We start from the raw sequence: 13,928 nt of genomic DNA on the forward strand, positions 1-13,928 counted from the left end.
GGAGAGAATCTAGATCAGTGCCTGGCACATGACAGGCCTAACTTCCTAGTCCTACCCTTTGGAACCAGATTAAATGAGGCTAGTCAGTCTTCCACAATCAACCCTTCAAATCACTGAAAACCACAATTGTGTCTTCTCCATCCCAAGCATCCCTATAGCACTTCCTCAGCCACAAAACAACTTCCTAATTTTACACCTAAGTGGGAGTCTCCCATCAGGGTGACCAGTAGCCAGACGCCCACAGATCTGTTTTGGAGTAAATATCACCTCCCGCACATCTCTGTGCCAGTGACTCTTGTGAACCTTGCTGTGCATAGCTCAGCCTCCCTGCCTGAACTTGCAGAGGCTCAGCGATGGGAAGGGTCCTGCCTAAGGTCAAAAAGCTGGCAACTTGCAGAGGTCAAGATTTTCCCCCAACCTCTGCTTCAGGCCCAGCGGCCAGATGGGCTGAGTCCTCCACGTGGGTTGTCGGTACCAACCGCTGACCCTGAGTGCCTCTGTTGGAGTCTAGCTGGAGAAGCCACAAATCTCCAGGGCTTCCAGGGAGTAAGGGAGGCTCTGCTGATCCTGCATCTACCAACACAGGACAGTGGACAAATGCTGAGGGAAGGGGCATCCCCACAGGAGACCCCACATGGGAGCCAGGCACCACACAGCTAGGCAAGACAAAGGAAGAAAGGACGCTGCGGGCGAGATGACAACGGCTCTCTTACCCTAACAATTGTGCCAAGTGGGACTACTACAGGTCATTCTGTCCCTTGTTCAGATGAGAAGACAGAGACTTGGACCAGATGGGAAAGTAAAGTCCACTAAAATATAAGCTCCATGGGGACAAAAAACGGTCTATTCTGGTCACAATATATTCAGAACCTAGGATAATGTCTAACACATAGAAGTTCAAAAAAGACTTACTGATGAAATGGATGAAGGCAGAGCCGTGGCACGAACACCAGCTTTCTGGATTGTGCCTTCATACTCAAGTTAAGTGCCTCTGGCAGAGGCCATGGTGAGCAACAGCACCAGTTCAGAGCCGTGGCAGATGGGAAAAGGGCCCACCCCACGGCACATCAATGTACACCCACTCAGAACTCCCTGCAACCCCACTCGGCCAAGATCAGACATGCTGCCCTCTTCCCAAAGGATGGAGGTCTTCCCTTGGGACCACTTGTATTCAGAGAATGCTACAATCCAAATGGACTGACTTATTCTCCGGCAGGCTTCTGCCCACCTCGTCAAGCATGGTGCACACAGCAGTGCTTGTTGGGGAGCCATGTACCCATGAGCCCCAGCACACAGAGCAAGCTACAGAGCTGAGGGGGCTGATCCACCCAAACACGCCAGCGTCCAGGAGAGGCCAGGTCTCTTGAGACAGTTGCTTTAACAAGTGACAGGAAGTCACCAAGCACCTGTCAGAGTGCCACCATGGAAACACGCCAAGACAAGTGCCAAGTCACAGAAACAGCATCCACTCTAGGGCTGGAGGGATCTGGCTTGGAATCTCAGCTTCCCTAGCTGTGGGACCTCAGATAAGATTCTTTACCTCTCTGAGCCTTAATTTCCTCTTCTGTAACACGGGGGTAAAAGAGCAGAGATTTTGGCCAAGGGTAATGGCTCATGCCTGTAATCCCAGCACTTTAGGAAGCCGAGACAGGTGGGTCACCACCCCTCCTGAGCCCAGGAGTTCAAGACCAGCTTAGGCAACAAAGTGAGACCCCGTCTCTACAAAAAAAAATACAAAAGTTAGCCAGGCATGGTGGTGTGTGTCTACAGTCTGAGCTACTCAGGAGGCTGAGGCAGGAGAACTGCTTGAACCCAGAAGTCTGAGGCTGCTGTGAGCCAAGATCGAGCCTCTGTACTGCAGCCTGGGTGACAGAGCAAGACTCCATCTCGGAAGAACAACAACAACAACAAAAAAGGCAGAGATTTTGTGAGGATTAGAAAGACTTGTAAATACAGACGAAAAAAGTCTAGAATGATAAACACAAAATTCCCCTGGGGACTGGGACGGGGAGAAGAGAGGTTTTCTGAATATACTGCATCCTGTAACAAAAAAATATACGAAAGGCATAGAGCTTGGTAGCTGGGTTTCTGGCAGCCATTCAATAAACATAAGCTGCTATTACTCAGTTCTCCGGGGAGAATGAGAGGCTGCTACTAAAACGTGGCCTGCCTGCGTACTGGGGAGAGGATTATAGGCAGATGTTTTTCCACTATGCCCCCTTATTCTCTCTCCCAGTCACCAAAGATCAGAGCCCCACGGCAGGTCCCAAGCACCAGGACAGCATATCTTGGAACTGAAATGGAACTGAAAAGGCCTCATCTATCCACTCTTTCTGCATTTGAATGCCTAACACACTCACCCAACCTAGCCAAGTTGTCTCCAGCAGTGGGGAACTCATACATTATAAGGCAGCCCATTTCACAGAAGGATGACTTCAGGCTCACATCTCTTAGGAACTAACTGCCTAGCCCTTCCTGGCAGAGAAGTCTCAGGTGGACTCTAAGCGGGCAACACAGAAATGCCCATCAGTCCACACCCTCCTAAGAAGCATCTTCCCACACCTCCACTACAGGGCTTCTAACGATTTTCTCCCCCTCCTGGTAGGCGACGCCTGGCTCCTCTCCTAAGAAACCAAAGCTAAACAATTCCCTCCTGCCAGCAGGCAGTCAGCTAGCTTGGTTGCTATGCAACTGGCAGGCACAAAAGTGATGCAGTCCTTTTCAGAGGCTTGGAAAGGGAGCAAGGCGCCGTGTCTCTCCAAGTCAGAGCCTCTAAATGGGTACCAGAGGCAGCAGGGGGTTCCTTTAAGGAATAGGCTGATGACAGATTAGCTCATGTGACTAATTCTCTTTTGCTGCCCACATCAGTCGTACACTGAACTGCATACAAATCCCAAGCCCTGCTCTGGCCCCACAAGCAGCAGCTCTGCACCTACACACTTGAGATGGGCACCCTCTGCAAGCTCAACAGGCAGCCCGTGAGGCTGAGCCGAAGCTCAGTCAAGGAATAAAGCTGCCTCTGTGCAACCCACCCCTCTAGCCTCTCCCCCGCCAGCCTCGCTAGTATTTAGGGCAGGAGACAATCACAGTCCCAAAGACATACACCCAAACGGGCACAGAGCCGACTGAACTGTGTCCCCTATATCCAGCCCACTCGACAGATATCAGTTTCTACTCCCTCTGGGGAATCGGTTTGGCTGACTGATAAAAAGCCTGGGTTCTGCAGTCAAATCTGCATTCATGTGCTAGCTGTGACCTCAGATGAGCTATTTAACCTCTCTGGGACTCAGTTTCATCATTGTGAAACAGGCTACTCATATGTACTTCTTAGTGTTGTTGTGAAGGACAAATGAGGCAATATTTGTAAAACAAGACCTAGTTCTGTGACTGGCGCAGAGGGCCTGATTACTCAGCAGATGGTTGGTAATGCATTTCTCTGCTCCTCCAGGCCTGGATGGGCATCTGCCATTGTCAGTGGGCGGACCAAACACACCACCACTACATCCATCTTCCAGGATGGGTGGCTGAGGCTGTATTTAGCCCCATCCAGCAAATCCCCCCACCTACTCCTTGCTTCAGCGCCATGTATTATAGTTATTTAGATGACTTCTCCCTCACCACCCTAAAAGCTCTTCACAGACAGGGCCCTTGTCTTAGATCAGCTCTGTGAACACACTCATGACACGGTGAGTGCTTATAAATACCACAACCACAGATACCCTGCAGAAGGTGAAGGAGCCCGGCTACAAGGAACTAAAGAAGTGTGGCATACAAAAAAATTAACCGGGTGTGGTGGTGCATGCCTCTGGTCCCAGCTACTTGGGAGGTTGAGGCAGGAGAATCGCTTGAGCCCCAGAGGCGAAGGTTGCAGTGAGCAGAGATCGTGCCACTGCACTCCAACTTGGGCTACAGAGTGAGACTCCTTCTCAAAACAAACAAACAAAAAAAAAAACAGAAGTGTGGCAGGGACAGGGTGGGGGTTTTAAAGGAACTCCAGATACCTCTTTGGTAAGTCCCACAAATGCCCACAGAATTAAAGCTCCCAATCAGAAACCATCTCAATCTCTCCAGGGGGAAAGCAGAAATACTCGCCAGGCCTCAATTCACCAAGGGCCTAGACTTGAATATTTCATGATAAAAATAAATACTGCAAATATAACTCTAAAGCTCACTTCCCCAATGTTGTCCTTAGATAATTAAAAAACTAAACCAAAAGATTCATTTCTACCTCTTCCCCTAACTCTTTTAAAACAGTATTGAAAGGGTTTTCTTGGCCAGGCGCAGTGGCTCACGCCTGTAATCTCAATATTTTGGGAGGCTGGGACGGGTGGACCACTTGAGGTCAGGAGTTAGAGACCAGCCTTGTCAACAGGGTGAGACCCCGTCTCTACTAAAATAAAAATGCAAAAATTAGCTGGGCGTGGTGGTGCATGCCTGTGATCCCAGCTAAGTGGGAGACTGGGGCAGGAGAATCGCTTGAACCCAGTAAGTGGAGGTTGCAGTAAGATCGGGCCACTGCATCCAGACTGAGTAACAGAGTGAGACTCTGTCTTGGGGGTAAAAAAAAAAAAAAAAAAAAAGGTTTCCTTCAACAACTACCACCTATCTGTTATCTAGGGAGATGATGGGAGGAACAAGCAATTCTCACAACTGGTTTTTTTTTTTTGAGACAGAGTCTCGCTCTGTTGCCCAGGCTGGAGTGCAGCAGCGTGATCTCGGCTCACTGCATTCTCTGCTTCCCGAGTTCAAGTGATTCTTCTGCCTCAGCCTCCCAAGTAGCTGGTACTACAAGCGCGTGCCACCTTGCCTGGCTCATTTTTGTATTTTTAGTAGAGACGGGGTTTCACTACATTGGCCAGACTGGTCTCAAACTCCTGACCTCGTGATCCACCCATCTCGGTCTCCCAAAGTGCTGGGACCACAGGCATGAGCCACTGCGCCTGGCCACAAGTGGTCTTTTTTAAACGTATGAGCTGAGGATAAAGGCTGGGGTGATGGATGACATGGGCCATCTGCAGGGGCTGGAGACAGAAACAAATATTCACCAACTGCCTCTATCCTGCACCGGATTTGCCCCAAGTACTTTATCCACACAATCCCATGACTACCCTGTAAGGCAGAAGGCATTGTGCCCATTTTACGGATAAGGAAACTGAAGCTCTGGAATGCTAACTATTTTGCCCAGGGTCACGCAGCAAGGTGGAATTCCAGGCCTGGCTCCAAAGCTAGTACCCTTTCTTCTGGCCCAGGTTCTGCAAAATAAAACTAAGGAAACCATTCTCCCTACCTTTAATTTACTTGGGAGGCTGAGACAGGAGAATCAGGTTCAAGTGATTCTCCTGCCTCAGCCTCCCAAGTAAATGGGATTACAGGGACATGCTACCATGCCCAGCTAATTTTTTGTGTTTTAGTAGAGACAGGGTTTCACCATGTTGGCCAGGCTGGTATTGAACTCCTGACCCCAAGTGATCCACCCACCTCGGCCTCTCAAAGTCCTGGGATTACAGGCATGAGTCACCATGCCCAGCCCGTTCTCCCTACCTTTCAAGACTTCCAAATGAAGATATTCCACAAGGGGAAAATCTGTCCCTACTCTCAATCTTAGAAATGTCCTATTCCTTTTTTTTTTTTTTTTTTTTTTTTTTTTGAGACAGAGTCTCGCTCTGTCGCCCAGGCTGGAGTGCAGTGGCCGGATCTCAGCTCACTGCAAGCTCCGCCTCCCGGGTTTACGCCATTCTCCTGCCTCAGCCTCCTGAGTAGCTGGGACTACAGGCGCCCGCCACCTCGCCCGGCTAGTTTTTTGTATTTTTTAGTAGAGACGGGGTTTCACCATGTTAGCCAGGATGGTCTCGATCTCCTGACCTCGTGATCCACCCGTCTCGGCCTCCCAAAGTGCTGGGATTACAGGCTTGAGCCACCGCGCCCGGCCAGAAATGTCCTATTCCTAAAATAATATCAGAAACTATTCACAATGCTTTTTTTTTTTTTTTTTTTTTGAGACAGTCTCACTCTGTTGCCCAGGCTTGAGTTCACTGGCACAATCTCGGCTCACTGCACGCTCTGCCTACCAGGTTCAAGCGATTCTCGTACCTCAGCCTCCTGAGTAGCTGGGTCTACAGGCGACCACCAACACACCTGGCTAATTTTTTTTCTATTTTTAGTAGTGATGGGGTTTCACCATGTTGGCCAGGCTGGTCTCGAACTCCTGACCTCAGGTGATCCGCCTGCCTCAGCCTCCCAAAGTGCTGGGATTACAGGTGTGAGCCACCACGTCTGGCCTTTTTTTTTTTTTTTTTTTAAGACAGAGTTTCATTCTTGTTGCCCATGCTGGAGTGCAACTGCACAATCTTGACTCACTACAACCTCCACCTCCCAGGTTCAAACGATTCTCCTGTCTTAGCCTCCCAAGTAGCTGAGATTACAGGCATGCGCCACCACACCTAATTTTGTATTTTAAGTACAGACGGGGTTTCACCACGTTGGTCAGGCTGGTCTTGAACTCCTGACCTCAAATGATCCACCTGCCTTGGGCTCCCAAAGTGCTGGGATTATAGGCATGAGGCACCACACCCGGCTCACAGTGCTTTATAGCACATCAAACAGAGTCAAAACAACTTTTTAAATATTAGGCCTTCAGAACCTTTCTTAACTGAAGGGTAGTTATTAATTACACCGTTTTGCAGATGTTTAACTAACTGCAGGACCACAGAGTTGAGACTTTGCCCGAAGCTACACAGTAAGCCAGTGGCAGAAGTCTTCCCAAGGCTCCCGATGGTCTATCTGCCGCCTTTTTTTTTTTGAAACAGAGTTTCACTCCTGTTGCCCAGGCTGGAGTGCAGTGGCGTGATCTCAGCTCACCACAATCTCCGCCTCCTGGGTTCAAGTGGTTCTCCTGCCTCAGCCTCCCCAGTAGCTGGGATCACAGGCATGCATGCCACGCCCAGTTAATTTTTTTTTTGTATTTTTAGTAGATAGAGACAGGGTTTCATCATATTGGCCAGGCTGGTCTCAAACTCCTGACCTTGTGATCCGCCCATCTCAGCCTCCCGAAGTGCTGGGATTACAGGCATGAGCCACCGCACCCGGCCCATTTGTTGCTTTTTAAAGGCTACAAGAAGCCTCTCTGCAATACCTTCCCTCCTTCATGCTGAGAGGCCTAGAACCCACCACTGCCATCCAAACCAGGTGCTGGGAAAACCAGGCCCATCAAAGAAAACTGGAGCCAGGAAAGACTTAACACTGACTTTAAATACTTCCCACTGGCCGGGCGCAGTGGCTCATGCCTATAATTCCAGCACTTTGGGAGCCCAGGAGTTCAAGACCAGCTTGGGTGACATGGCAACATCCCCATCTCTACAAAAAATAAAAAATTAGTTGGGCACGGTGCCACACACCTCTAGTCCCAGCTACTGGGGAGGCTGAGGTGGGAGGATTACTTAGGCCCAGGAGGTGGAGGCTGCAGTGAGCTATCATTACACCACTGCACTGCAGCCTGGGTGACAGAATGAGGCCCTATCTCAAAAAAAAAAATTTCTTTTTTTTTTTTTTTTTAAATAAAAAAGGTAAGCATTTACAAGATGGCCCTCTTGGATACACACCAGGTTTCCCAATAAAACCAGATAGGACAGAGTCCACATGAAACGCGATGCTCATACTCTACTCAAGTGAGGGCCCCTGGGTAAGACACTTGACGTCATCTGGCTTTCTCACCTGTGAAATAAAGTACTTGAGAATTGATGAAAGAATCAAGAATTTATCAATGAGATTCTGCCCTTAGGTAATTTTTATAAGTACTGAGGAGGCTGGGTGCGGTGGCTCACGCCTGTAATCCCAGCACTTCGGGAGGCCGAGGCAGGCGGATCACGAGATCAGGAGATCGAGACCATCCTGGCTAACACAGTGAAACCCTGTCTATACTGAAAATACAAAAAAATTAGCCGGACGTGGTGGCAGGCACCTGTAGTCCCAGCTACTTGGGAGGCTGAGGCAGGAGAATGGCGTGAACATGGGAGGCGGAGCTTGCAGTGAGCCGAGATCACGCCACTGCACTCCAGCCTGGGCAACAAAGCGAGACTCTGTCTCAAAAAAAAAAAAAAAAAGAAAAGAAAAGAAAAAGAAAAGAAAAAAGGCCTGGCTGGGCACGGTGGCTCACGCCTGGAATCCCAGCACTTTGGGAGGTCGAGACGGGCGGATCACGAGGTCAGGAGATGGAGACCATCCTGGCTAACACGTGAAATCCTGACTCTACTAAAAATATAAAAAAAATTAGCTGGGTGTGGTGGCGGGCGCCTGTAGTCCCAGCTACTTGGGAGGCTGAGGCAGGAGAATAGCATGAACCCAGGAAGCAGAGCTTGCAGTGAGCCGAGATCGCGCCACTGCACTCCAGCCTGGGCGACAGAGCAAGACTCTGTCTCAAAAAAAAAAAAAAAAAAAAAATTACTGTGCAAACACACGACCACTGAATTCAAGCTCACCCATCCCTCAGTTACTAAGACCCCAAACCAAGGAGTCACCCTTATTCTCTATCCCTCCCATGTGCCAACCCATCTGCCTCTGAATATATCCCAATTTAGAATACATCTCATTATCTCCACCCCCAGACCCTAGTCCCAGACACCTCTGCCATTCCTGGGATGACTCCAACAGTCCCACACTGTTCTCCCTGCCTCCTCCTTTTGACCCTCTATGGTCCATCATGCACGCAGCAGCCCGGATGATCAGATCATGTCACTCCCTGGCTTAAAATCTTCCAGTGGATTTTCACTACACTTGGATTTCCTTACCGAAGCCTGCCTGACCCTAGCCCCAGCCTCTTGGTCAGACCTTTTGCTCCTCAGGACACTGTAGCAACACTAGCCTTAGCTCTTATCCTCAACACACTCAGCTCACACCTAGATAGGTGCTCTGCACATGCTCCTTCTATTTGAAGTCTCCTCCAAAAATGCTGAACAGCTGCGTTCGTATCATCTAAGTCTCGGTTCAGATGTCACCTCTTCTACGAGGTCTTCCCCAAATATCCCAGTTAAAAATGCCATGTTCCCACCCCATTCTCTCTACCTTATCTTTCCCACAACACTCAGTAATACAATATTCTTATTTTTCTACTTATTTTCCCCAGGACTACAATTTAAGCCCCACTATTCTTGTTAACTACTGCATCCCCAGTGTCTAGAACACTAGGCAGTGTTAGACATTAAGCTTTTTCTTTTTTCTTCTTGAGACATTAAGCTTTTTCTTTTTTTTTCTTGAGACAGAGTTTCATTCTTGTTGCCCAGGCTGCAGTGTAATGGCGCGATCTCGGTTCACTGCCACCTCCACCTCCTGGGTTCAAGTGATTCTTCTGCCTCAGCCTTCTGAGTGGCTGGGATTACAGGTATGTGCCACCACACCCAGCTTATTTTGTGTTTTTATTAGCGATTGGGTTTCACCATGTTGGCCAGGCTGGTCTTGAATTTCTGATCTCAGGTGATGCACCCGCCTCGGCCTCCCAATGTGCTGGGAATACAGGCGTAAGCCACCCAGCCCGGCCAAAGCGTTCAAAGAACATTGTGAAGCAATTGGTTTGAAAGGCAATGATGTGCTCCCTTAATCCTCAGGATGGTGTCCCTGTTCCCTCTGTCCATATCTAAGATGGAAGCTTATTTAACAATTCATTCATTCACTCAATTCTAGTAACAACTGATATCTGGGAAGGTTATCACAGTGACCATACAACCAGAATCATCTATTTCACAATTCAAACCAAGATTTGATTTTAAGACGGCACAGAGAATTTCTGCCAAATATTTTTGTAGGTAACTGCCATCACAAATTTACATGCAAGAGGTTACATGACTTCCCCCAAGGTCACATGAAACCTCAAAACCCCAGTTATCTCAAGGCAAAACCAAACACCTAATAAACATATTTTCAACTGCTCAACCCCTCTTGTGTACTACTCAGTCATATGCACAAAAATAAATGCTAAAAAACAGAGAGTAAATGTGGTTTTTCAAAAATCTCACCTCCTTGGCTGGTTGCAGTTGGCTCACACTTGTAATCTCAGCACTTTGGGAAGCCAAGCCAGGAGGATTGCTTGAGCACAGGAATTTGAGACCAGCCTGGGCAACATAGTGAGACCCCCATTTCTTTAAAAAACAAAACAAAACAAAAACCCACATCCTATTTTCTTGTTTCTAATCTTACTATCTGGTAGCAGGTACTGTCAAACAAGAGTACACATTCAGCTTAGCACTGTTCTGAGGTTATGGTGCATCTGTAGATCCACAGGTTGAGCTCGATGCCAAAGGGAAGCAGTATAGTGCCAGTTGCTAAGCCCCTAGGCTTCGGAATCAGACATGTCCAGATTCAAATCATACCTACTAACAACTACTGATAAGGGCCTAGGCCTTATTTTGTTTTGAGACGGAGTCTCGCTCTGTCACCCAGGCTGGAGTGCAGTGGCGTGATTGCAGCTTACTGCAACCTCCGCCTCCTGGGTTCAAGGGATTCTTCTGCCTCAGCCTCCTGAGTAGCTTGGACTACAGGCGCGAGCCACCATGCCCGGCTAATTTTTGTATTTTTAGTAGAGATGGAGTTTCACCATATTGGCCAGGCTGGTCTTGAGCTCCTGACCTTGTGATACACCTGCCTCAGTCTCCCAAAGTGCTGGGATTACAGGTGTGAGCCACCGTGCCTGGCCACGTATTTATTTAGCAATTATATAGCCCTTACTAAGTACCAGGAAGGGTTCTAAATACTTTGCAACTATTACATGATTGAAACAGATATATTCTTTTTATTGTATCTAAAGGCAAGGAAACAGGTGCGGAGACGTTGAGTAACTTATCCAAAACCACAGCTATATGAGTATTAGAGTTATTACAGAATTCAAATCTAGGTTGTCTGATGCCAGAGTCCATGCTCTCAACTATAACACTACGTTTGCTCTCTAATTCTGTTTCTTCATCTATAAATCAGGCTAATAAACCTGACTCACCTCACAGAGTTATGTGAAATTAGTCATACACAGTAAGATAAATGCTAGGTACTCTTAGTGCTGGGAGTAACACCCATCATTCTATTATCTACCTTCACCTTTGGTCCAGCCAAGGAAAGAAAAATACCGTATTTGGCTGAGAAAGATCTCCAAGGCCCTCTGCAGTCAGGTACATTAGAATACAGTGGAAGTTCCACAAGAACAGGGACTGTCTTTGCTTACCACGGTATTCAGAACAAGCAGTGGGCGCTCAGTAAATATATGGTGAATGAAGTAGGAATGAATTGACTACAGCCATAGGGTTCTGCATACATGACTATTAAGGTGGTAACCATCATTTCACAAATGTATCTAAGCACAAAAGAGGTAAATGTACAAGCTTCTCAGAGAAACTGTGTTAGTTGGTTACTTGAGACAGCCTGGTTATTGGGAGGCAGTGTGCAAACCGCATAATATTGTTCATTCATCTTAGCTGAAGGAACAAATAAGGAGACCAGGATTTTAATCCTGACTCTGCTACTGGAAGTCACCCAGGCTCTCAAGGTCTTAAATTTTCTACCTGCAAAAGAGGTTAGTCGACATGATGGTCGTAAACTCATTCTACTTACTCATCACTTTCTAACATCCAGTTGCTGAATATACATTTGTTCAATGAAGATCATCCTCAATTGACAATGGATTCAGGAAGTAACTTACTCAAGGTCACAGGATCAGGAAAGAGTATGAACTACAGCCCAGATCTCCTTTTACACCAGTCTGATACTCATACTTTCCAAGATCCTTTTCAGTTCAACATGGTGTGATATTATTCTTCTCTTCCAAGTTCAAGAACTCTATAATCATTTATCTTACCAAATAATCTTGACTGACTCCCTTAACTCATGAGACAGGAAGAAACAACTGTTTCCACATCATTAACCTAGAGAATCAAAAGACTTAAAGAGGCCAGATGGGGTGGCTCACACCTGTAATCCCAGGACTTTGGGAGGCTGAGGCAGGCCGATTACTTGAGGTCAGTAGTTTGTGACCAGCCTGGTCAACATAGTGAAACCCTGTCTCTACTAAAAATACAAAAATTAGTCAAGCATGGTGGCACACGCCTGTAACCCAGCTACTCGGGAAGCTGAGGCAGGAGAGTCACTTGAACCTGGGAGGCAGAGTTGCAGCCAGCCAAGATTGCACCATTGCACTCCAGCCTGGGTGAGACAGCGAGACTCTGTCTCAAAGGGAAAAAAAAAAGACGTGAAGAGATAATCAGGTGCAATAGTTTGCCTTTGCCCAGAATTGAGATCAGAAATATTTTCTTTCAGATAAAAGATTTTATTTTAAACCACATGGTTTAAATTTAAGCAATGTGATTAAAAATAACTTCAAGTACCACAATGCTTCCTGAGAGTACAATGCATAACAACTTGTAAAATTCTATTATCAAAGTTGCGCCACTGGATCCAAAAAAACATTCACAGAGTTAACTGTGAAAGGTTGACAGAGAATGTCTAGAGATGCTTGCTTGCTTTATTTTTATTAATGAAAGACACATTTGACATTGAACCTTTGAGTATAACACCTTCCCAGGGCTGTCAAGTTAGAAGTGAAAAAATCATCTGGCAGTCGGTCAGCTTTCTAGACAGCTCCTAACGGGGGAGTCAAGGTCAAACTGGAGTCTCCTTATCCTCCCATATTTGACAAGCAACTTACTGTGAGCTCAAAATATTCGTACTGCATTCTGACAAACAGAAATAATCGCACCCTGGTTCAGAAAGTTCTGTGAGGGCAGGCTGACATAAACAAGAACTCAGTGGTGGTAGGGCCCATGCTTCTGCCACAGCACTTCGGTGACACTCTAAGAACCAGAACTTCCACCTACTTTCTACCAGTTTTATCACCTATCAAATGAGAAAAATCATCTCATTCCTATGATTACATGAATCAAATAATATTATGAAGAATTAAAAAACAGTCCTCAAATCTTGTGCAAACGTGAGAGACTATTATTATTATTTACTACGTAGGGGCCCAGAAGACCACCTCCCCGCCTCGGGCATTCCATGTTCCGCAGGGTCCTCAAAAGGTAGTACAGGGTCCTAGTTTCTTCTCCAGACTCCAGGCCTGGCAACCGTAGATGCTGTCATGTCTCTGGTGCTAAGAGATGGGAAGTGAGGCCTCAGGAACTGGGCCTAGAAGGCTCAACAACGACCGCGCCCCCTAGTCACCTTGTCCTCACCTTGAGGAACGGAAAGACACCCCACGGGAGCAGGGAATGCTGTCCTCAAAAAGAAGGAAGAGGTGCCTCCGCTCTTCACCCGGCCGCCGCTGCTTGGGCCCACGCTTCTTGCGAGGCGGGGACAAGGCCAGGAAAGCTGACTGTGCCGGGGACGCCTTGACCTAGGGCACCAGAGGAGCGGACACGGGTGCCGGGCCCACAACCGGAACAGGTACACGAGAAGTTGGCCCCAGGTCGGGCCCGCCTCGCCCTGCCTCGCCCATAGCCGCCGGCACAGTAGGAGGCACCCCGCCCCCGTGAACCCAGAGGTCCCTGAGCTCGCTCACCTGCAGCCGAGTCACCAGTAGGCTGTAGGGCGCCATTTTGTGCACTGACAAAGATGAGGTCGCATGCAAGTGACGTCCCAAACGGCGCCTTTTAAAGCCTTTGGGCAGGGGCGTGCCCGGAAGAGTGGGGCGTCACGGTGAAGGCGAGGCCTCCCTAGGGGCACCAGAACCCTGGGAACGCAATGAGCGGAGCTCAAGAGTAATGAACAGACACGCAAGAGGAAATAGAACTGCCTAAAGACACTTGCAGAAGTAGATACCAAGCACAAATATGTTTTATCCAAGAACAAATTTTAGTTATCTCTGCCATCCAAATCTGGGAGTGTTTTAAAGACTTTCATGCACCTGCCAGGACCTGGCCACCCAGCAGCGACAGAAACTCGCGCGAGAGCAAGAGGGG

At 47.9% G+C, this 13,928-nt stretch overlaps 1 protein-coding gene across 2 annotated transcripts in view; it reads right to left on the minus strand.

Moving 5' to 3' along the window:
* The window catches only part of ACO2 (aconitase 2), a 61,348-nt gene extending 47,453 nt beyond the window's left edge, over window positions 1–13,895 (minus strand). Inside the window, exon 1 of one of the 2 annotated variants that reach the window (XM_025398701.1) lies at window positions 13,529–13,895. In XM_025398701.1, the coding sequence (XP_025254486.1) occupies window positions 13,529–13,564 (36 nt within the window). In that variant the 5' untranslated portion in view covers window positions 13,565–13,895. The remainder of the gene's footprint in view (window positions 1–13,528) is intronic. The other variant, XM_025398702.1, reaches the window with a different exon arrangement.
* Window positions 13,896–13,928: the final 33 nt, after the last annotated feature.

The sequence above is a fragment of the Theropithecus gelada genome, chromosome 10, assembly GCF_003255815.1.
Source record: "Theropithecus gelada isolate Dixy chromosome 10, Tgel_1.0, whole genome shotgun sequence".
NCBI lineage: Eukaryota > Metazoa > Chordata > Mammalia > Primates > Cercopithecidae > Theropithecus > Theropithecus gelada.